The sequence below is a fragment of the Staurois parvus genome, unplaced genomic scaffold (assembly GCF_062004578.1).
Source record: "Staurois parvus isolate SC_StPar_1 unplaced genomic scaffold, SC_StPar_1.0 ptg001116l, whole genome shotgun sequence".
Taxonomy (NCBI): Eukaryota; Metazoa; Chordata; class Amphibia; order Anura; family Ranidae; genus Staurois; species Staurois parvus.
Genome location: NW_028318912.1, coordinates 366,078 through 389,801, shown reverse-complemented (window position 1 = coordinate 389,801; position 23,724 = coordinate 366,078). Strand labels below are relative to the sequence as shown.

Sequence of the window (23,724 nt, the reverse complement as noted above, 5' to 3'; positions counted from 1 at the left end):
CTTGTAAACCCATCACTAACCCTCCCTGTAAACCCATCACTAACCCTACATGTAAACCCATCACTAACTCTTCATGTAAACCCATCACTAACTCTTCATGTAAACCCATCACTAACTCTCCATGTAAACCCATCACTAACTCTCCCTGTAAACCCATCACTAACCCTCCATGTAAACCCATCACTAACCCTCCATGTAAACCCATCACTAACCCTCCATGTAAACCCATCCCTAACCCTCCATGTAATCCCATCACTAACCCTCCATGTAATCCCATCACTAACCCTCCATGTAATCCCACCACTAACCCTCCATGTAAACCCATCACTAACCCTCCATGTAATCCCATCACTAACCCTCCCTGTAAACCCATCACTAACCCTCCCTGTAAACCCATCACTAACCCTCCCTGTAAACCCATCACTAACCCTCCCTGTAATCCCATCACTAACCCTCCATGTAATCCCATCACTAACCCTCCATGTAATCCCATCACTAACCCCCCCTGTAAACCCATCACTAACCCTCCATGTAATCCCATCACTAACCCTCCATGTAATCCCATCACTAACACTAACCATCCCCCATAAACCCAACTTTTTTTTTTTTTAATCATTTTTATTCAAAACTTTTTAATGGTACAAAAGTTCCAAAAGAAAAGAGTAAAACAAAGTGAAGTCCAGAGCATCAATCATAGTATCATTCCCGGGATCAAACATACATTTCATGGAACCAATACAGTGTGCGCCCAGCTCTGTGTCAGGGCTCCCAGGTGTGACCAGAGGTGTGTGACTGATGCAGGGAAACGCAGACTTCAGATATGTGATAAACAATACAATTTATTAACACTAACCATACAAACATAAACGCAGTGCAATACTAAACATAATACAGTGCAACCAAACCAACCACCCACAGATAACAGTACATACAAGCAAGCGTCGTCAGGCAGGCCGGGTCAATATCAATTGGGCAGGTAGGTACAGGGGGAGCAAGCAGAGAATGGTCGGGGTCACAGGCCAGGTTCAGCAGGTAGCAAGCAGCGTAGTACAGAGGGTCAGGCAGAGGGACAGAAACAGGATGCAGGACAGATACAGGGCCCAGGACAAACACAACACCAAGGCAGAGTCTGTGGGTCTGGCCATCCCTTAAATACCCCAGCATCATCAGTTCCAGGTGTTAGCTGGCTGAAAGGTTGAGTCTCTGATTGCTGGGAGCACCCGCTGGCCAGCCCTGGTACTGCAGAACAAAAGGCAGGTGAGTCCCACCATTGCTGGCCAGTCCATTCCTAACAGTACCCCCCCCCCCCCCAAGGAGCGGCCTCAGGACGCTCCAAACAGTCCTAGCTGGGCAAAATGTTCCACCGCCCGGGTCTGGTAACTGGCGGGATATCAAAGACTGGCACACCGGGCAGGACTCCGGGCAGAGGCACACCGGGCTGGACTCCGGGCAGAGGCACATCGAGCAGAGGCACACCGGGCAGAGGCACACCGGGCAGGACTCCGGGCAGAGGCACATCGGGCAGGACTCCGGGCAGAGGCACATCGGGCAGGACTCCGGGCAGAGGCACATCGGATTACCAGGCGAAGCAGCAGGCACCGGGCCCCCGGGCGGAGCAGCAGGCACCGGGCCCCCGGGCGGAGCAGCAGGCACCGGGCCCCCGGGCGGAGCAGCAGGCACCGGGCCCCCGGGCGGGGCGACCGGCGTCGGGCCCCCAGGCGGGGCGGCGGGCGCCGGGCCCCCAGGAGGGGCGACCGGCATCGTGCCCCCAGGCGGGGCGACAGGCATCGTGCCCCCAGGCGGGGCGACAGGCATCGTGCCCCCAGGCGGGGCGACAGGCATCGTGCCCCCAGGCGGGGCGACAGGCATCGTGCCCCCAGGCGGGGCGACAGGCATCGTGCCCCCAGGCGGGGCGACAGGCATCGTGCCCCCAGGCGGAGCGACAGGCATCGTGCCCCCAGGCGGAGCGGCGGGCGCCGGACCCCCAGGCGGAGCGACAGGTCTCGGGCCCTCAGGCGGAGCGGCGGGCGCCGGACCCCCACATGGAGCGACAGGTCTCGGGCCCTCAGGCGGAGCGGCGGGCGCCGGACCCCCAGGCGGAGCGACAGGTCTCGGGCCCTCAGGCGGAGCGGCGGGCGCCGGACCCCCAGGCGGAGCGACAGGTCTCGGGCCCTCAGGCGGAGCGGCGGGCGCCGGACCCCCAGATGGAGCGACAGGTCTCGGGCCCTCAGGCGGAGCGGCGGGCGCCGGACCCCCAGGCGGAGCGACAGGTCTCGGGCCCTCAGGCGGAGCGGCGGGCGCCGGACCCCCAGGCGGAGCGACAGGTCTCGGGCCCTCAGGCGGAGCGGCGGGCGCCGGACCCCCAGGAGGAGCGACAGGTCTTGGGCCCTCAAGCGGAGCGGCGGGCGCCGGACCCCCAGGCGGAGCGACAGGTCTCGGACCCTCAGGCGGAGTGGCGGGCGCCGGACCCCCAGGCGGAACGACAGGTCTCAGGCCCCCAGGCGGGGCGGCGGGCACCGAGTCACCAGGCACAACCGTGGGCTCCGAGTCAACTGGGATGACCGCTGGCACTGGGTCAGACATTGGATCGTCTGGCTGGACAGCGGGCATCGGGTCACCAGGCATCAGGTCATTTGGCTCGACAGCGGGCATCGCGTCATCTGGCAAGGCAGTGGGCTCCAAGTCAACAGGCACGACAGTGAGCACCGGGTCATCAGGTACCGGATTGTCTGGCTCGACAGCGGGCATCGGGTCACCAGGTATGACAGCGGGCACTGGGTCACCAGTCATCAGGTCATTTGGCTCGACAGCGGGCACCGGATCAGGTACCGGATCATCTGGATCAACAGCGGGCATCGAGTCAACTGGTCTAATAGGATCGTCAGGCTGGATCAGTTCATCATGCTGGGTAGAGGCGTCCGGCTGAGTAGAGGCTTCAGGCCGAGTAGAGGCTTCAGGCCGAGTAGAGGCATCAGGCCGAGTAGAGGCATCAGGCCGAGTAGAGGCTTCAGGCCGAGTAGAGGCTTCAGGCCGAGTAGAGGCATCAGGCTGCATACAGGCATCAGGCTGAAGAGAGGCATCAGGCTGAGTAGAGGCATCAGGCTGAGTAGAGGCATCAGGCTGAACCACGGAAGGCAGGTTCATCGGTTTGGATACTGGCAGGATGGTATTGGTTGGAAAGAATTTTCGCTTTTTTCTGGTTTTAACTACTGGAGCACTGCAAGTAAACGCAGGTCTGCAAACGAATGGAGCAGCTGGAGACAGAGAAGAACTGGAGGATGGAACAGGAGAGGGAGCAGTTGCTACAGAGGGCTCTTTTACAGGGTTAAAGGCAGGATAGGTGCAGCGAGTGGGAACAGGGGACTGACATGCGGTAGATAGCAGGGCAGGAGGAGCTGTTGGGAATGCAGGAATAGAGTTTTGAGGAAATAGATTAGAAGCAGGACTGGGTCTTTGTAAGCTGACTGAGGCTGGGTGCAACAAGTCTGACCATGTCTGCAGTATGGGTTGAACAAAGCTGAGCTTACACAAAGCCTGTCTGACCAAAGACTGCACTGCGTTTATACAATCTCTTAGTGTCTGTGGTGAACATGTGGAATAACGCTCCAGAAAGTAACCCACATCATCCTCTAATAACCACACCAGGGACTCTACCTGGTCTGCACTAAATGGTGGCAAAAATTCATCCCTGCATTCGGGGGAACCAGATGAAACCAACTCCGCACAAACCTCAATCAAAGGTTGCACCTCAGAGAATTCTGTGCCCTGATCTACTAGAACATGAGCGAGCCGTATACATTCTAGCAGTTCATCCCGGGGATACTCCTTCAGAGTTTGATAAGCATACTCCCTGTCATCAAACACTAGCAGAGATAAATATTCAACCTCATCAAGATCCATCCTTCCCATCAACAAGCCAAGATGGCTTCCCTGTGCAGCCACTTCTGGTCAGGATTGGCCTTGGTGTAATGTCAGGGCTCCCAGGTGTGACCAGAGGTGTGTGACTGATGCAGGGAAACGCAGACCTCAGATATGTGATAAACAATACAATTTATTAACACTAACCATACAAACATAAACGCAGTGCAATACTAAACATAATACAGTGCAAACAAACCAAACCAAACCACCCACAGATAACAGTACATACAAGCAAGCGTCGTCAGGCAGGCCGGGTCAATATCAATTGGGCAGGTAGGTACAGGGGGAGCAAGCAGAGAATGGTCGGGGTCACAGGCCAGGTTCAGCAGGTAGCAAGCAGCGTAGTACAGAGGGTCAGGCAGAGGGATGGTCAGGGTCACAAGCCAGGGATCAGAACAGGTAGCAAGCAGCGTAGTACAGAGAGTCAGGCAGAGGGACAGAAACAGGATGCAGGACAGATACAGGGCCCAGGACAAACACAACACCAAGGCAGAGTCTGTGGGTCTGGCCATCCCTTAAATACCCCAGTATCATCAGTTCCAGGTGTTAGCTGGCTGAAAGGTTGAGTCTCTGATTGCTGGGAGCACCCGCTGGCCAGCCCTGGTACTGCAGATCAAAAGGCAGGTGAGTCCCACCATTGCTGGCCAGTCCATTCCTAACACTCTGTGTGCAAAGAGGAAGATCAAACAAATACAACCAGAAAACAAAGAAAAACATTTGGGAGTTCAACATCACATCCACACACCCCATCCTCCGACATCACATCCACACACCCCATCCTCCGACATCACATCCACACACCCCATCCTCCGACATCACATCCACACACCCCATCCTCCGACATCACATCCACACACCCCATCCTCCGACATCACATCCACACACCCCATCCTCCGACATCACATCCACACACCCCATCCTCTAACATCACATCCACACACCCCATACTCCGACATCACATCCACACACCCCATCCTCCGACATCACATCCACACACCCCATCCTCCGACATCACATCCACACACCCCATCCTCCGACATCACATCCACACACCCCATCCTCCGACATCACATCCACACACCCCATACTCCGACATCACATCCACACACCCCATCCTCTGACATCACATCCACACACCCCATACTCCGACATCACATCCACACACCCCATACTCCGACATCACATCCACACACCCCATACTCCAACATCACATCCACACACCCCATCCTCCGACATCACATCCACACACCCCATACTCCAACATCACATCCACACACCCCATACTCCGACATCACATCCACACACCCCATACTCCGACATCACATCCACACACCCCATACTGCAACATCACATCCACACACCCCATACTGCAACATCACATCCACACACCCCATACTCTGAAATCACATCCACACACCCCATACTCTGACATCACATCCACACACCCCATACTCTAACATCACATCCACACACCCTATACTGCGACATCACATCCACACACCCCATACTCTGACATCACATCCACACACCCCATACTCCGACATCACATCCACACACCCCATACTCTGACATCACATCCACACACCCCATACTGCAACATCACATCCACACACCCCATACTCTGACATCACATCCACACACCCCATACTCTGACATCACATCCACACACCCCATACTCTAACATCACATCCACACACCCTATACTGCGACATCACATCCACACACCCCATACTCCGACATGACATCCACACACCCCATACTCCGACATCACATCCACACACCCCATACTCCGACATCACATCCACACACCCCATACTCCGACATCACATCCACACACCCCATACTCCGACATCACATCCACACACCCCATACTCCGACATCACATCCACACACCCCATACGCCGACATCACATCCACACACCCCATACTCCGACATCACATCCACACACCCCATCCTCCGACATCACATCCACACACCCCATACTCCGACATCACATCCACACACTCCATACTCCAACATCACATCCACACACCCCATACTCCGACATCACATCCACACACCCCATACTCCGACATCACATCCACACACCCCATCCTCCAACATCACATCCACACACCCCATACTCTAACATCACATCCACACACCCCATACTCCGTCCGTGACCACGTAATAAACCTGTGATCACCTATATAGATGTTGTATACTGCTCCTGACGCCGGTCAGAGAAATAAATCACAAATTGTGACGCTAAGTCTAACTGGCATCAGGTGTGAGCCTGCTCGTTATACTCTAGCTTCTCTCCGACAATTATTTCCTGCGCTTCAGTCCAGTTATAGCATTAGAAGATTTGTAAGGACAATAAGGAAAGAGGGGCTAACCCCAATACTTGCATCCAGGGGTCCCACAATTTGTTGAATTTGTGCGGGGTACCACGTTACCTCAACATTTGGTGTTCCTTTATCAGATGGAGATTAACCTGTTCTCTTCAGAACTCCAGAGTTTGAGGAGAAGTGGAAATCCATTTCAAGAGAATACATTTACGAGCCAGAAATGTTAGTCTGGATATAGATGTCCGGGCATGGGGAGCAAAAAGCTCCTCATCCAAGAACCCAAGGATGCATGTCAAGGGGTTGTTGCATAATTGAGTCTGAAAAGCCTGGTTAATAATATTGATTATATCCTGCCAATATCTAACTAATTTTGGGCATTTCCAGAGCACGTGAAGGAGGTCCGCCGGGCAGCCGGCACATCTGGAGCAGTCTGGACTCTCCCGGAAATGCCATTGGAACAGCTTCTGTGGTGTGCGGTGCACTCTGTGTATAATAAAATGCTGGGACACTAGAGATGGTGAAAGGGACACTAGAGAAACCTGTTCCAGAATGGCCTGCCAAATCTCCCCATCCATGGAGGCAATATCCTTAGCCCACCCTACTCTACCATGGAGCTGGATATTTTCAAGGGAGTCGTTCAATCGTGATTTATAGATGATATAAGTCCCCTCTTGTTAGTCGTAGTTGCTAGCTGATCTATGAGCGGGGTGGACACCCGTGTAAGTCTGCTTAGCTTGTACAGACAGGGCGTGCCGAAGCTGGAGAAATTCATAGAACCTCTGAGGAGGAAGATCAAACTCTCTGTATATCTTGGAAAGATTTTAATTGGTCATTAGTATATAATTGGTGTTGAAAGCAAATGCCTTTAGCGTACCAGTCTTCAAAGCCCTGCAACTTCTGTGATTCTCCCACGAGGGCAAATTAGAAGTCCTACCCCTGTAGCCCATGATCCTCTTCATTTCCTCCCATGCTCTAAGCATAAGAACCAAGGTGGGATATTGGGAGTCGTCCCAATATCTCCCCGCTTCCAGTTGAGTCACTGAAGAGTATTTCCCCGCCCTTGACAAGAGTATGGTTTGCATTGGGTCTCTAAAGTTAATAGCACCCCAGCCAGAAAAATGCAGCAAGAATATATATTTTCGCTGAGGGAACGGATAGACCTCCACCATCTCTCAGCAATTGTAGGCTGGCGAATTCTTGGATTCTTACCCCTCCGTATTAATTCCCTAAATAGGGAGTCTATGCCCATGCTGGGTGATCCAGGTTGGAGAGTTGTGCAAAACATAAAGTAATTGTGGGGCCCAAATCATATTAATAGGATCAGACCTTCCTACAAGGGAAGGGGGGGGTTTGCACCAGGCCTTACTTTTCCATTTAAATGTATCCAGTAGAGGTTGTAAGTTGTGTAAGTAATCCTCACCAGTAGGATGAACCCAGACTCCCAGATATACTAACTCAGACACAATTGTAATCTGCCTAGCACAGGGGGGGGCAACAACATATTTTGCGAGTCTAAGGGGAGTAAGACAGACTTGACCCAATTTATCACAAATCCAAAAAAGGATCCAAAGCTCATTATAGTGGCCATGAGACCAGATAGAGATGAGACCGTATCCCCCAAGAATGGAAGGCCATCAGCAGTATATAGGGCTAGCTTGTCATCCTCCCCTCCCCCCTCCTGAAGCCTATGATAGATGATGACGGATGAATAGATTCTGCAAGGGGCTCTATGGTCAAGGCAAAAAGGAGAGGGGGGAGGGGACAACCCTATCTTGTGGCCCTATGAAGAGCACAGGAGGCACACTGTGACCCATTAACCACCATTGTAGCCTGAGGTGTACAGTATAATAATTAAACCCAATTTATAAATCTGGTCCCCAGACCACTGAGGATAAACCCAACACTAACCCTCCCAGCAATCCCAACACCAACCATCCCTATAACTTTAACACTAACCCTCCCTATGATCCAAACACTAACCATCCCTGTACCCCAACACTAACCCTCCCTGTAACCCCAACACTTACCATTCCTGTACCCCAACACTACCCCTCCCTGAAATCCCAACACTTACCATCCCTGTACCCCAACACTAACTCTCCCTGAAATCCCAACACTTACCATCCCTGTACCCCAACACTACCCCTCCCTGAAATCCCAACACTTACCATCCCTGTACCCCAACACAAACCTTTCCTGTAAACCCAACACTAATCCTCTCTGTAACCCCAACACTAACCATTGCTGTAACCCCAACACTAACCCTCCCTGTAACCCTAACCCTAACCCTCCATGTAACCCCAACACTAACTCTCCCTGTAACCCCAACACTAACTCTCCCTGCAACCCCAACACTAACTCTCCCTGTAACCCCAACACTAACCCTCCCTGTAACCCCAACACTAACTCTCCCTGTACCCGAACACTAACTCTCCCTGTAACCACAACACTAAACTTTCCTGTAACCCCAACACTAACTCTCCCTGTAACCCCAACACTAACCCTCCCTGAAATCCCAACACTTACCATCCCTGTACCCCAACACAAACCTTTCCTGTAAACCCAACACTAACCATTGCTGTAACCCCAACACTAACCCTCCCTGTAACCCTAACACTAACCCTCCATGTAACCCCAACACTAACTCTCCCTGTAACCCCAACACTAACTCACCCTGTAACCCCAACAGTAACCCTCCATGTAACCCCAACACTAACCCTCCCTGTAACCGCAACACTAACCCTCCCTGTAACCGCAACACTAAACGTTCCTGTAACCCCAACACTAACTCTCTCTGTAACCCCAACACTAACCATCCCTGTAATCCCAACATTAATCATCCCCGTAACCCTGACACAAACCCTCCCTGTTACCCCAACACTAACCCTCCCTGTAACCTCAACACTAACCTTTCCTGTAACCCCAACACTAACCCTACCTGTAACCCCAACACTAACCCTCCCTGTTACCGAACACTAACCATCCCTGTAAACCAACACTAACCCTCCCTGTAACCCCAACACTAACCTTTCCTGTAACCCTAACACTAACTCCCTGTAACCCCAACACTAACATTTTCTGTAACTCCAACACTAACCCTCCCTGTAATCCCAACACTAACCCTCCCTGTAACCCCAGCACTAACCTTTTCTGTAACCCCAACACTAACTCCCTGTAACCCCAACACTAACCTTTCCTGTAACCCCAACACTAACCTTCTCTGTAACCCCAACACTAACCTTTCCTGTAACCCCAACACTAACCTTCTCTGTAATCCCAACACTAACCTTTCCTGTAACCCCAACACTAACCCTCCCTGTAACCCCAACACTAACCCTCCATGTAACCCCAACTCTAACCCTCCCTGTAATCCCAACACTAACCCTCCCTGTAATCCTAACACTAACCCTCCATGTAACCCCAACACTAACCTTTCCTGTAACCCCAACTTTAACCCTCCCTGTAACCCCAACACTAACCTTTCCTGTAATCCTAACACTAACCTTTCCTGTAATCCCAACACTAACCTTTCCTGTAACCCCAACACTAACTCCCTGTAACCCCAACACTAACCTTTCCTGTAACCCCAACACTAACCCTCCCTGTAATCCAAACACTAACCCTCCCTGTAACCCCAACACTAACCTTTCCTGTAACCCCAACACTAACCTTTCCAGTAACCCCAACACTAACCCTCCCTGTAACCCCAACACTAACCTTTCCTGTAGCCCTAACACGAACTCTCCCTGTAACTCCAACACTAACATTTTCCGTAACCCCAACACTAACCCTCCCTGTAATCCCAACACTAACCCTCCCTGTAACCCCAACACTAACCTTTCCTGTAATCCTAACACTAACCTTTCCTGTAATCCCAACACTAACCATTCCTGTAACCCCAACACTAACTCCCTGTAACCCCAACACTAACCTTTCCTGTAACCCCAACACTAACCTTCTCTGTAACCCCAACACTAATCTTTCCTGTAACCCCAACACTAACCCTCCCTGTAACCCCAACACTAACCTTTCCTGTAACCCCAACTCTAACCCTCCCTGTAATCCCAACACCAACCCTCCCTGTAATCCTAACACTAACCCTCCATGTAACCCCAACATTAACCTTTCCTGTAACCCCAACACTAACCCTCCCTGTAATCCAAACACTAACCTTTCCATGTAACCCCAACACTAACCTTCCCTGTAACCTCAACACTAACCCTACCTGTAACCCTAACACTAACCCTCCCTGTAACCCCAACACTAAACTTCCCTGTAATCCCAACACTAACCCTCCCTGTAACCCCAGCACTAACCTTTTCTGTAACCCCAACACTAACTCCCTGTAACCCCAACACTAACCTTTCCTGTAACCCCAACACTAACCTTCTCTGTAACCCCAACACTAACCTTTCCTGTAACCCCAACACTAACCTTCTCTGTAATCCCAACACTAACCTTTCCTGTAACCCCAACACTAACCCTCCCTGTAACCCCAACACTAACCCTCCATGTAACCCCAACTCTAACCCTCCCTGTAATCCCAACACTAACCCTCCCTGTAATCCTAACACTAACCCTCCATGTAACCCCAACACTAACCTTTCCTGTAACCCCAACTTTAACCCTCCCTGTAACCCCAACACTAACCTTTCCTGTAATCCTAACACTAACCTTTCCTGTAATCCCAACACTAACCTTTCCTGTAACCCCAACACTAACTCCCTGTAACCCCAACACTAACCTTTCCTGTAACCCCAACACTAACCCTCCCTGTAATCCAAACACTAACCCTCCCTGTAACCCCAACACTAACCTTTCCTGTAACCCCAACACTAACCTTTCCAGTAACCCCAACACTAACCCTCCCTGTAACCCCAACACTAACCTTTCCTGTAGCCCTAACACGAACTCTCCCTGTAACTCCAACACTAACATTTTCCGTAACCCCAACACTAACCCTCCCTGTAATCCCAACACTAACCCTCCCTGTAACCCCAACACTAACCTTTCCTGTAATCCTAACACTAACCTTTCCTGTAATCCCAACACTAACCATTCCTGTAACCCCAACACTAACTCCCTGTAACCCCAACACTAACCTTTCCTGTAACCCCAACACTAACCTTCTCTGTAACCCCAACACTAATCTTTCCTGTAACCCCAACACTAACCCTCCCTGTAACCCCAACACTAACCTTTCCTGTAACCCCAACTCTAACCCTCCCTGTAATCCCAACACCAACCCTCCCTGTAATCCTAACACTAACCCTCCATGTAACCCCAACATTAACCTTTCCTGTAACCCCAACACTAACCCTCCCTGTAATCCAAACACTAACCTTTCCATGTAACCCCAACACTAACCTTCCCTGTAACCTCAACACTAACCCTACCTGTAACCCTAACACTAACCCTCCCTGTAACCCCAACACTAAACTTCCCTGTAATCCCAACACTAACCCTCCCTGTAATCCCAACACTAACCCACCCTGTAACCCAACACTAAACTTTCCTGTAATCCCAACACTAACCTTTCCAGTAACCCCAACTCTAACCCTCCATGTAACCCCAACACTAACCTTTCCTGTAGCCATAACACTAACTCTCCCTGTAACTCCAACACTAACATTTTCCGTAACCCCAACACTAACCCTCCCTGTAATCCCAACACTAATCCTCCCTGTAACCCCAACACTAACCTTTCCTGTAACCCCAACACTAACCCTCCCTGTAACCCCAACACTAACCTTTTCTGTAACCCCAACACTAACCCTCCCTGTAACCCCAACACTAACCCTCCATGTAACCCCAACATTAACCTTTCCTGTAACCCCAACACTAACCTTTCCTGTAACCCCAACACTAACCTTTCCTGTAACCCAACACTATCCCTCCCTGTAATCCCAACACTAACCCTCCATGTAACCCCAACATTAACCTTTCCTGTAACCCCAACATTAACCTTTCCTGTAACCCCAACACTAACCTTTCCATGTAACCCCAACACTAACCTTCCCTGTACCCCAACACTAACCCTCCCTGTAACCTCAACACTAACCCTACCTGTAACCCTAACACTAACCCTCCCTATAACCCCAACACTAACCTTCCCTGTAATCCCAACACTAACCCTCCCTGTAATCCCAACACTAACCCTCCCTGTAACCCAACACTAAACTTTCTTGTAACCCCAACACTAACCATCCCTGTCACCCCAACACTAACCTTTCATGTAACCCTCACACTAACCTTCTCTGTAACCCCAACACTAACCTTTCCTGTAACCCCAACACTAACCTCCCTGTAACCCCAACACTAACCCTCCCTGTAAACCCAACACTAACCCTCTCTGTAACCTCAACACTAACCTTCCCTGTAACCCCAACACTAACCCTCCCTGTAACCCCAACACTAACCCTCTATGTAACCTCAACACTAACCTTTCCTGTAGCCATAACACTAACTCTCCCTGTAACTCCAACACTAACATTTTCCGTAACCCCAACACTAACCCTCCCTGTAATCCCAACACTAATCCTCCCTGTAACCCCAACACTAACCTTTCCTGTAACCCCAACACTAACCCTCCCTGTAACCCCAACACTAACCTTTTCTGTAACCCCAACACTAACCCTCCCTGTAACCCCAACACTAACCCTCCATGTAACCCCAACATTAACCTTTCCTGTAACCCCAACACTAACCTTTCCTGTAACCCCAACACTAACCTTTCCTGTAACCCAACACTATCCCTCCCTGTAATCCCAACACTAACCCTCCATGTAACCCCAACATTAACCTTTCCTGTAACCCCAACACTAACCTTTCCATGTAACCCCAACACTAACCTTCCCTGTACCCCAACACTAACCCTCCCTGTAACCTCAACACTAACCCTACCTGTAACCCTAACACTAACCCTCCCTATAACCCCAACACTAACCTTCCCTGTAATCCCAACACTAACCCTCCCTGTAATCCCAACACTAACCCTCCCTGTAACCCAACACTAAACTTTCTTGTAACCCCAACACTAACCATCCCTGTCACCCCAACACTAACCTTTCATGTAACCCTCACACTAACCTTCTCTGTAACCCCAACACTAACCTTTCCTGTAACCCCAACACTAACCTCCCTGTAACCCCAACACTAACCCTCCCTGTAAACCCAACACTAACCCTCTCTGTAACCTCAACACTAACCTTCCCTGTAACCCCAACACTAACCCTCCCTGTAACCCCAACACTAACCCTCTATGTAACCTCAACACTAACCTTTCCTGTAACCCCAACACTAACCCTCCCTGTAACCCCAACACTAACCTTTCCTGTAACCCCAACACTAACCCTCCCTGTAACCCCAACACTAACCTTTCCTGTAACCCAACACTATCCCTCCCTGTAATCCCAACACTAACCCTCCCTATAACCCCAACACTAACCTTTCCTGTAATCCCAACACTAACCCTCCCTGTACCCCAACGCTAAGCATTCATGTAACCCCAACACTAACCCTCCCTGTAACCCCAACACTAACCTTTCCTGTAACCCCAACACTAACCCTCCCTGTAACCCCAACACTAACCATCTCTGTAATCCCAACACTAACCATCCCTGTAATCCCAACACTAATCATGCCTGTACCCCAACACAAAACTTTCCTTTAACCCCAACACTAACCCTCCCTGTTAACCCAACACTAACCCTCTCTGTAACCTCAACACTAACCTTCCCTGTAACCCCAACACTAACCCTCCCTGTAACCCCAACACTAACCCTCTATGTAACCTAAACACTAACCTTTCCTGTAACCCCAACACTAACCTTCCCTGTAACCCCAACACTAATCCTCCCTGTAACCCCAACACTAACCCTCTATGTAACCTCAACACTAACCTTTCCTGTAACCCCAACACTAACCCTCCCTGTAACCCCAACACTAACCTTTCCTGTAACCCCAACACTAACCCTCCCTGTAACCCCAACACTAACCTTTCCTGTAACCCAACACTATCCCTCCCTGTAATCCCAACACTAACCCTCCCTATAACCCCAACACTAACCTTTCCTGTAATCCCAACACTAACCCTCCGTGTAACCCCAACGCTAACCTTTCCTGTAATCCCAACACTAACCCTCCCTGTAACCCCAACGCTAAGCATTCCTGTAACCCCAACACTAACCCTCCCTGTAACCCCAACACTAATCATGCCTGTACCCCAACACAAACCTTTCCTTTAACCCCAACACTAACCCTCCCTGTTAACCCAACACTAACCTTTCCTGTACCCCAACACTAACCTTTCCTGTACCCCAACACTAACCTTTCCTGTACCCCAACACAAACCTTTCCTGTAACCCAAAACACTAACCTTTCCTGTAACCCCAACACTAACTCTCCCTGTAACCCCAACACTAACCCTCCCTGTAACCCTAACATTACCCATCCTGGTAACCTTAACCCCTGCCCCTCCAGAGGATTGCCCCCCCCCCCCCTTCCTGACCCTGCCATTTTTTGCGATACAGCGCTGCGTTACTTTAACTGATAATTGCGCGGTCATGCAACACTGCACCCAAATTAAATTTACATCCTTTTTTTCCAACGAATGGAGTTTTCTTTCGGTGGTATTTGATCCCCTGTGCGTTTTTAATTTTTTGCACAATAAACAAAAAAAGACCAACAATTTAAAAAAAAAAACAATATTTTTTACTTTTTGCTATTAAACACGTTCAGTAAAAGAATTTTAAAAATCACATTTCCTTATAAATTTAGGCCAAAATGTGTTCTGCTCCGTGTCTTTGCTTAAAAAAAATCCCAATAGTGTAAATAATTTTTTTTACGGGACAGTTATAGCGTTTACAAATGGCGGTATATATACTGGAATTTTTCATTTGTTTTTACTAGTAATGACGGTGATCAGCAACTTATAGAGGGACTGCAGTGGGCATTCTGACACTGGGGGAGGAACTGACTTGGTGTCACTGACATCACCAGTGACTAATAAAAAGCAATGACACTGTACTAATGGCACTGGGCAGGAAGGGGTTAACATCTGGGGCGATCAAAGGGTTAACTGTGTGCTGTGTGTTTCACTGTAAGCACACTGCTATGCAGAGCCATACAAAGCAGTGTGCAGGAGCTGACAGGGGAGAGTTCTGTATTGTTTACATACAGTTCTCTCCCCCGTCGGTAATACTCGCCGATCATAGGCACAGAGGCAGCAAAGGGAGGCATTGGCTGCTGGGAGACACCCACTGGTGGACACTGAAATTACAACCCTTTGTCCAGGGACCACAACGCCACCAGCAGATCCCAATACAAGCGTACCTCGGTTTACGAATTTAATGCGTTCTGCGGGACTTTTCATATGGTGAAAAATTTATAAACCGAAACAAGGGTTCCCATAGGAATGCAGTGAAAACCAATTAATCCGTTCCAGAGGTCAGAAAAAAGTTTTTAAAAAGTATTATCTGTTAAAAACTCTTTATAAAATGCAATTTAAAGGCATAAATACTGTACAGAGACATGATTAAAAAACAATTCGTAAATGCATTGAAAACCAATTAATCCGTTACGGAGGTCATAAAAAGTAAAAAAAGATTTATCTGTTCAAAACTCTTTATAAAATGCACTTTAAAGGCACAAATACTGTACAGGGACATAATGAAAAAAAATTTGTAAATGTACTGAAAACCAATTAATCCGTTCCGGAGGTCATAAAAAGTAAAAAAAAGTTTAATCTGTTCAAAACTCTTTATAAAGTGCACTTTAAAGGCATAAAGGGACATGATTAAAAAAAAATTTTTTAAATGCATTGAAAACCAATTTATTAAAAATTTGTAAACTGAGGCATTACTTTCAATGGATTTTCATGCGTAAACTGAAAATTACTTTAACTGAGGCGTTTGTAAACCGAGGTCTGCCTGTAATCAGTTTCGCTCTGATGTTGGCTGCTGAGAGGGTATTTAGGTCCCTATTAGTTCCCCTTTCTCCAGTGTTTTGCTGCCAACAGATTCTGTTATCATCTACCCTGATCTTGCTCCTGCCCTGTACCCTGTACTCTGTACCCTGCTGCCCTGTTCCTTCCATCCCTTGTTCCCCTTCCCATCTGCTCCCTGCAGCTCCAGTTTTCCTTGTCATTGTGTTTTCCTCACAGGGGCGGACTGACCATTTGCAAACTCGGGCATTGCCCGAGGGCCCAGGGTCAGCAGGGGGCCCTATGTGATGCCCCTGGTACCTTTTTCATAGGCTTTTTTGAGTTTGGTCAAGGACACAGGGGCCCCATGATCCCCTATTGCCCGGGGGCCCCATAAGTTGTCAGTCCGCCCCTGATGCCCGGGGGCCCCATAAGTTGTCAGTCCGCCCCTGGTTCCCCATTTTGTATTTATTGTCTCTGTTTATTAGGTCTATTAGTCAAGCATTCTGTACAGGGTTTTGGTTCACATATCTTTATGTTTGCCGTGTGCTGGTGTTTGGATGGTTTTGTTTCACTGCAAATAAATCTCACTTAAAGCATACACAGTCTGGTCCAGGGGCGGACTGACAACTCATGGTGCCCCCGGGCAATAGGGGATCATGGGGCCCCTGTGTCCTTGCCCAAACTCAAAAAAGCCTATGAAAAAGGTACCAGGGGCATTTCATGGGGCCCCCTACTGACCACGGCCCTCGGGCAGTGCCCGAGTTTCCAAATGGTCAGTCCGCCCCTGGTCTGGTCCCAGTTTCCCGAGTTTAGCCACGCAGATCTGGCCATCACTGCTGCTAATTCCTGACACACACAAGCGCAGAGGGCAGAGTGTTCAACAATTCTGATTTATGTCAAAATGCCGTTTTTTAATAGTATGCCCTCCCCCCCACCCCCATCTAATTTTTAGCAGGGTGTCTGTGTGCTGATAACTGCTAGTAATTTGTCCGTCTTGATCAGTCAGAGGTTTGGAGGTCTCCAGGACTTCTTTGGAGAGTATGTGCAGGGCTCTCCCGGTGCTTTTTTCAGGTTCTCCATATGACATATAACATTATCCAAGAAACAGGTTTACCTAAATGTTTGCAGAAAGTTACAAAAAGTTGCAATTTTGAAAGATTTCCCTTTTGCCTCTCTCACAGGTGATGATGATGAATTTGTGAATCCACATGCCTTGGTATCCTACATTCACTCCTTTCCCCGGAAATACCAACTTCACATCCATGGCCAACTTCAAGTCCACGCCCCTCCTGAGCGCTGGGGAAAGTACGCCGTGCCAATCTCTGTCTATCCTCATGGCTACTACCCTGCATTTGTCTCTGGTGGTGGTTTCCTTCTCCCATCGGAGTTGGTACCATCACTCCAATGGGCCGCATCCATTATTCCCACCTTTCCTCTGGACGATGTCTTCTTCGGGTTCCTAGCCTTGGCAGCTAGGGTTAATTTCCATCATGAGCCAAGGTTTCATTCCTTCGGCCTTAAGAGTGACGACAACTGCCGATATGCGGATGTTCTGGTTGCCCATGGCCTAACTCCCAATCGACTTCTGGAAGTGTGGAAGGAATTACCGTATTTGAAAACTTGTCCACCAGAACTAGAGAGAAAGGTAGAGGAGGAGATCAAGAGAAAGAAAAAGAAGAAGAAAAAGAAAAGGAAAAACTAATAGCCAGGTCCCACCTTTTTCATCCTGCAGAGGGAACAACAGACCAGTAGATCATTACTATGCATGTCACCCTATGGAGGACAACAGACAGCCTCATAGTTTCCTTCTATCTGTATCACCATACTGAGGGTGGAGAACCCCGTAGTTCCCCTCTGTCTGTGTCACCCTATGGAGGACAGAGAGCCTCATAACTTCCTTTTGTCTGAGTCACTCTGGAGAACTGAGAGCCTCATTGCCCCCTTCTGTCTGTATCATCCTAGGGAAGATGGAGAGCCTCAAATCTCCCATGAGTAACCCTTTGGAGGACAAAGAGCCACATAATTCCCCTCTGTCTGTATGACCCTACAGAGGACAGAGAGCATCATAGCTCCCTTCTATCTGTGTCACCCTACAGAGGATGGACCACCCCATAGCTCCCTTGTGTCTGTGTAACCCTACAGAGGATGGAGAACCTCAAAGTCTCATTCTGTCAGTGTCACCCTACAAAGAGCCTCATAGTTCCCCTCTGTCTGTATGACCCTACAGAGGGCAGAGAGCATCATAGCTCCCTTCTGTCTGTGTCACCCTACAGAGGATAGACAACCCCATAGCTCCCTTGTGTCTGTGTAATACTATGGAGGATGGAGAACCTTGAAGCCTCATTCTGTCAGTGTCATTCTACAAACAGCCTCATAATTTCCCTCTGTCTGTATGACCCTACAGAGGACAGCGAGCATCATAGCTCCCTTCTGTCTGTGTCACCGTACAGAGGATGGACAACCCCATAGCTCCCTTGTGTCTGTGTAACCCTATGAAGGATGAACAACCTCAACGCCTCATTCTGTCAGTGTCACCTTATGGAGTACAAAGAGCCCCATAAATCCCTATGTCTATGTCACCCTATGGAGGACAGACAGCCTCATAGCTTCATTGTGTCCTTGTAACCCTACGGAGGACAGAACGTCTCATGGCCCATTTCAGTCTGTGTAACTCTACGGAGGACAAAGAGCCCCATAATTCCACTCTGTCTGTGTCACCCTACAGAGGATGGACAACCCCATAGCTCCTTGTGTCTGTGTAACCCTACGGAGGATGAAGAACCTCGAAGCCTCATTCTGTCAGTGTCACCGTATGGAGTACATAGAACCCCATAATTCCTTTATGTTTATGTCACCCTATGAAGGACAGACAGCCCCAAAGATCCTTTATGCCTGTGTAACCTTATGGAGTATGGAGAACCTCAAAGCCTCATTCTGTCAGTGTCACCCTACAGAGGACAAAGAGCCCCATAATTCCCCTCCGTCTGTGCCATCCTACAGAGGATTGACAACCCCAAAGATCCTTTGTGTCTGTGTAACCCTACGGAGTATGGAGAACCTCAAAGACTCATTCTGTCAGTGTCACCCTACAGAGGACAAAGAGCACCATAATTCCCCTCCATCTGTGCCACCCTACAGAGGATTAACAACCCCAAAGATCCTTTGTGTCTGTGTAACCCTATGGAATATGGAGAACCTCAAAGCCTCATTCTGTCAGTGTCATCCTATGGAGGACAAAGAGCCCCATAATTCCCCTCTGTCTGTGCCACCCTACAGAGGATTGACAACCCCAAAGATCCTTTGTGTCTGTGTAACCCTATGGAGTATGGAGAATCTCAAAGCCTCATTCTGTCAGTGTCACCCTACGGCGGACAAAGAGCCCCATAATTCCCCTCCATCTGTGCCACCCTACAGAGAATTAACAACCCCAAAGATCCTTTGTGTCTGTGTAACCCTATGGAATATGGAGAACCTCAAAGCCTCATTCTGTCAGTGTCACCCTACGGAGGACAAAGAGCCCCATAATTTTTCTCTGTCTGTGTCACCCTTCAGAGGATGGAAAACCCCATAGCTCCCTTGTGTCCGTGTCACTTTACAGAGGATGGACAACCTAATAGCTCCCTTTTTGTCTGTATAGCCCTTTGGAGGAGGGAGAGCCTTATAGCCCCTTTCTGTCTGTGTCACCCTACAGGAAGAGGAATGGACTTGTTAATGAAGAATACATACAGTTATTATATATGTATTTTGGTGTATAATTTATTCATCTATATGTATATATGTAGAAAAATCCAATTTTCCAATGTGGAAAATTTAAAAAAAGCAGGTTTATATATATATTTTATATAAATAAACGTATACCTGTGAATCCATCACTGTTAAATTTATCTCTGTGAAAACGATCATCCAAAAATGTGTTCTTCCCTACACAGGAACCCCAACTGACATCTGTGGGTCACCATGTTCATTCACAGATGCTGGTTGTGCCTCCAGACTGTGCCTTGCCGATTCCATTAACTTACAAGCAGGGCAGTCCAATTGAACGTAGACTTTGCATTCACGAGAGACCATGTGATCTCAATTGCCAAGGCTTAAGTTCACAAGAGAAAAGAAGGGAGAATGTTTTTTTTATTAAATGGCTACAAAGCCTCGATGTAATTATTTATTCAGTTGTAGACTGACAACTCATGGGGCCCCCGGGCAATAGGGGATCATGGGGCCCCCTACTGACCCTGGGCCCTCGGGCAGTGCCCGAGTTTCCAAATGGTCAGTCCGCCCCTGTTGTAGACTATATACAGTATGGTCAAAAACCTTCGTCTAAGTACCTCGGAAGTACCATGTATGCCAAGTAATTCATCTAAGTATCTTGGATGTAACTTGTATACCCAGTATTTCATTTAAAGGGGTTGTAAAGATTCACATCTGGTGGCAATGCCCGCTTGTAACTGGATTTTGGATTTGAATGTTCAATTTGGTAAACTTAGTGACGGGTGTAAACATTTGCAGATCCCCGGACACGGCGCTCTTTCACAAATTTCCAGATAATGTTCCCAAGAAATCTGATAAATTGTTTTCCTATGTTTCTGGCAGCAAAAATTAGACACTGGAAGCAATCGGTCATTCCACTTGACTATGTTAAAAAGAAACTTAATTGGATTGTGATTAACGACAAACTCACCTGTGTCCTGCACAATAATCACCTCCATACCGGGCACTTTTACCCCCTTCCTGCCCAGGCCATTTTTCAGGTTTCAGCGCTCTCACATTTTGAATGACAATTGCGCGGTCATACAACACTGTACTCAAACTAAAATGTTATCATTTTATTCACACAAATAGAGCTTTCTTTTGGTGGTATTTAATCACCGCTGGGGTTTTTATTTTTTGCTAAATTTACAAAAAAAAGCCTGAAAATTTTGAAAAAAAAACACGTTTTTCTTTGTTTCTGTTATAAAAGTTTGCAAATAAATAATTGTTCTTCATAAATTTAGGCCGAGATGTATTCTGCTCCATGTCTTTGGTGAAAATAACCCAAATTAGGATGTATTTTTTAGTTTGCAGGAAAGTTATAGAGTTCACAAACTATGGTATAGATCTGAATATTGATCAGTCCTGAAGTACTGACAGCCAATCTAATTTCTTGAGGTCCAAGAATGTCAGAATAGTACAGATATCCCCCAAATGTCAGGACAGTACAGATATCCCCCAAATGTCAGGACAGTACAGATATCCCCCAAATGTCAGAACAGTACAGATATCCCCAAATGTCAGGACGGTACAGATATCCCCCAAATGTCAGGACGGTACAGATATCCCCCAAATGTCAGGACAGTACAGATATCCCCCAAATGTCAGGACGGTACAGATATCCCCAAATGTCAGGACAGTACAGATATCCCCCAAATGTCAGGACAGTACAGATATCCCCCAAATGTCAGGACAGTACAGATATCCCCCAAATGTCAGGACAGTACAGATATCCCCCAAATGTCAGGACAGTACAGATATCCCCCAAATGTCAGGACAGGACAGATATCCCCCAAATGTTAGAACAGTACAGATATCCCCCAAATGACCCCTTTTTGCAGAGTAGACAGTCCGACGTACTTCATAAGAGGCATGGCAAATTTTTTGAAGTTGTATTTTTTTTGTCATAATTTTTCGGAAAATTAAAAAATTAAAAAAAATATTTTCACTATTTTTTTTTTACATACTGTCACCAGTGCAGTACAGCGTCATCATATAACTGGCATGGCGGTGATCAGGGACACTGACTGGTGACAGTATGAAAAAAAAAATATTTATTTTTTTTTATTTTTTTATTATTTTTACAATTTTATTACATATTTTTTTTTTTTTTTTTTAAGATTTTTTTTTTCATATTTCACTATGACCAAAGTAGTACAATGTTACCATAGTAACATTGTACTACTTTGGGGAAGTGATCAGTATTTTTTTCTTTACACAATTTGCTATAAGCAAGCATTTACCTGAATGACATCGATTCATTCAGGGTTCTGTTTTGTTTTGTTTTTTTGTGCTTAGCTGTGATTTGGCCACAGCTAAACACATGACATGTGCATGTGATCGCTGTGACCATTCACAGCTAGGCACTAGTATACAATGGATGGCATGAATGAAGCCATCCATTGTATACAACTGTCATGTGACCTTCTGTGATTGGTCACAGCAGGTCAATATGGTACCGGCAACGGGGGCCGGTACTCAGATCTGTCATTGGCCGTGTCCGAGGTACACGGCTGGTGACAGATCGCGCCGCTGCGCTGCTCTGCAAGCGCGAAAACTGCGCATGTGCGGGAGGACGCCATATGGCGTCCACCCGGAAATTTACAGCCTTTTCCCGGCCACCAAACGGCTATTGGCCGGACGGCTATTGGATAACTCAAAGAAATTCGATAACACATGGAACCCGTGGATCCAATACCTTTCTGTGCCTTAATGACCCTCATCTGGACTTTCCTTTCTGCTCTTTTTACTCATTTTGTACTGCTCTGCATTGTATTTTCTATGTTGGCAAGGTGAGATATACTTGATCTCAAATTGGCCACAATTTATGTCTTGTCTTAACTGCCACTTGTTGCGGCAGACTTTATTGTTTTGATGTTTCTATCAGTATATAAGATGGCACGTTGTTCATTGATATTGTTTGTTATACTTATGTCTTTTTCTTTTGTGAACCTATTCAATAACAACCATTGAAATATAAAGTTGTAAAGGCTGAAGGTTTTTACCTTCATACATTCTATGCATGAAGGTAAAATAACCTTCTGTGGGCTGCTTCCCCTCAACCCTCTCAATACTCCCCTGAGCCCGATCCCAATTCAACGATGTGCACAGGAGCCTCGGCTGTTCAGGGTCTTTCTCTCCTTATTGGCTGAGACAGCAAAAGGAGCTCGGGGTGTACCTACAGGGATAGCAGGGGTCACAATTGCGACCCAGCCCCATGCTGTCAGGGCAGAGGATGGGGGCCACTGCTGGCAGGGCAGAGGACGGAGACCACTGCTGGCAAGGCAGAGGATAGGGGTCACTGCTGGCAGGGCAGAGGACAGGGACACTGCTGACAGGGCAGAGGACAGGGGTCACTGCTGACAGGGCAGAGGACAGGGGTCACTGCTGGCAAGACAGAGGATGGGGGTCACTGGTGGCAAGGCAGAGGATGGAGGTCACTGCTAATAGGGCAGAGGACAGGGGTCACTGATGGCAGGGCAGAGGACAGGGGTCACTGATGGCAGGGCAGAGGACAGGGGTCATTGATAGCAGGGCAGAGGACAGGGGTCATTGATGGCAGGGCAGAGGAGGGGTCACTGCTGGAAGGGCAGAGAACGGGGGTCACTGCTGGAAGGGCAGAGGACAGGGGTCATTGATGGCAGGGCAGAGGAGGGGTCACTGCTGGAAGGGCAGAGAACGGGGGTCACTGCTGGAAGGGCAGAGGACGGGGGTCACTGCTGGCAGGGCAGAGGAGGGGGGTCATTGATGGCAGGGCAGAGGACAGTGGTCATTAATGGCAGGGCAGAGGAGGGGGGTCACTG

At 48.5% G+C, this 23,724-nt stretch overlaps 1 protein-coding gene across 3 annotated transcripts in view; it reads left to right on the top strand.

The window, feature by feature from the left end:
• Positions 1-20,046, top strand: part of LOC149440076 (N-acetyllactosaminide beta-1,3-N-acetylglucosaminyltransferase 3-like) — a 63,190-nt gene extending 43,144 nt beyond the window's left edge. For all 3 annotated transcript variants that reach the window (XM_089658967.1, XM_089658965.1, XM_089658966.1), the window contains one exon: positions 17,359-20,046. In XM_089658967.1, coding sequence (XP_089515093.1) covers positions 17,359-17,879 — 521 coding nt within the window. In that variant the 3' untranslated portion in view covers positions 17,880-20,046. The remainder of the gene's footprint in view (positions 1-17,358) is intronic.
• The last annotated feature ends 3,678 nt before the right edge of the window (positions 20,047-23,724 follow it).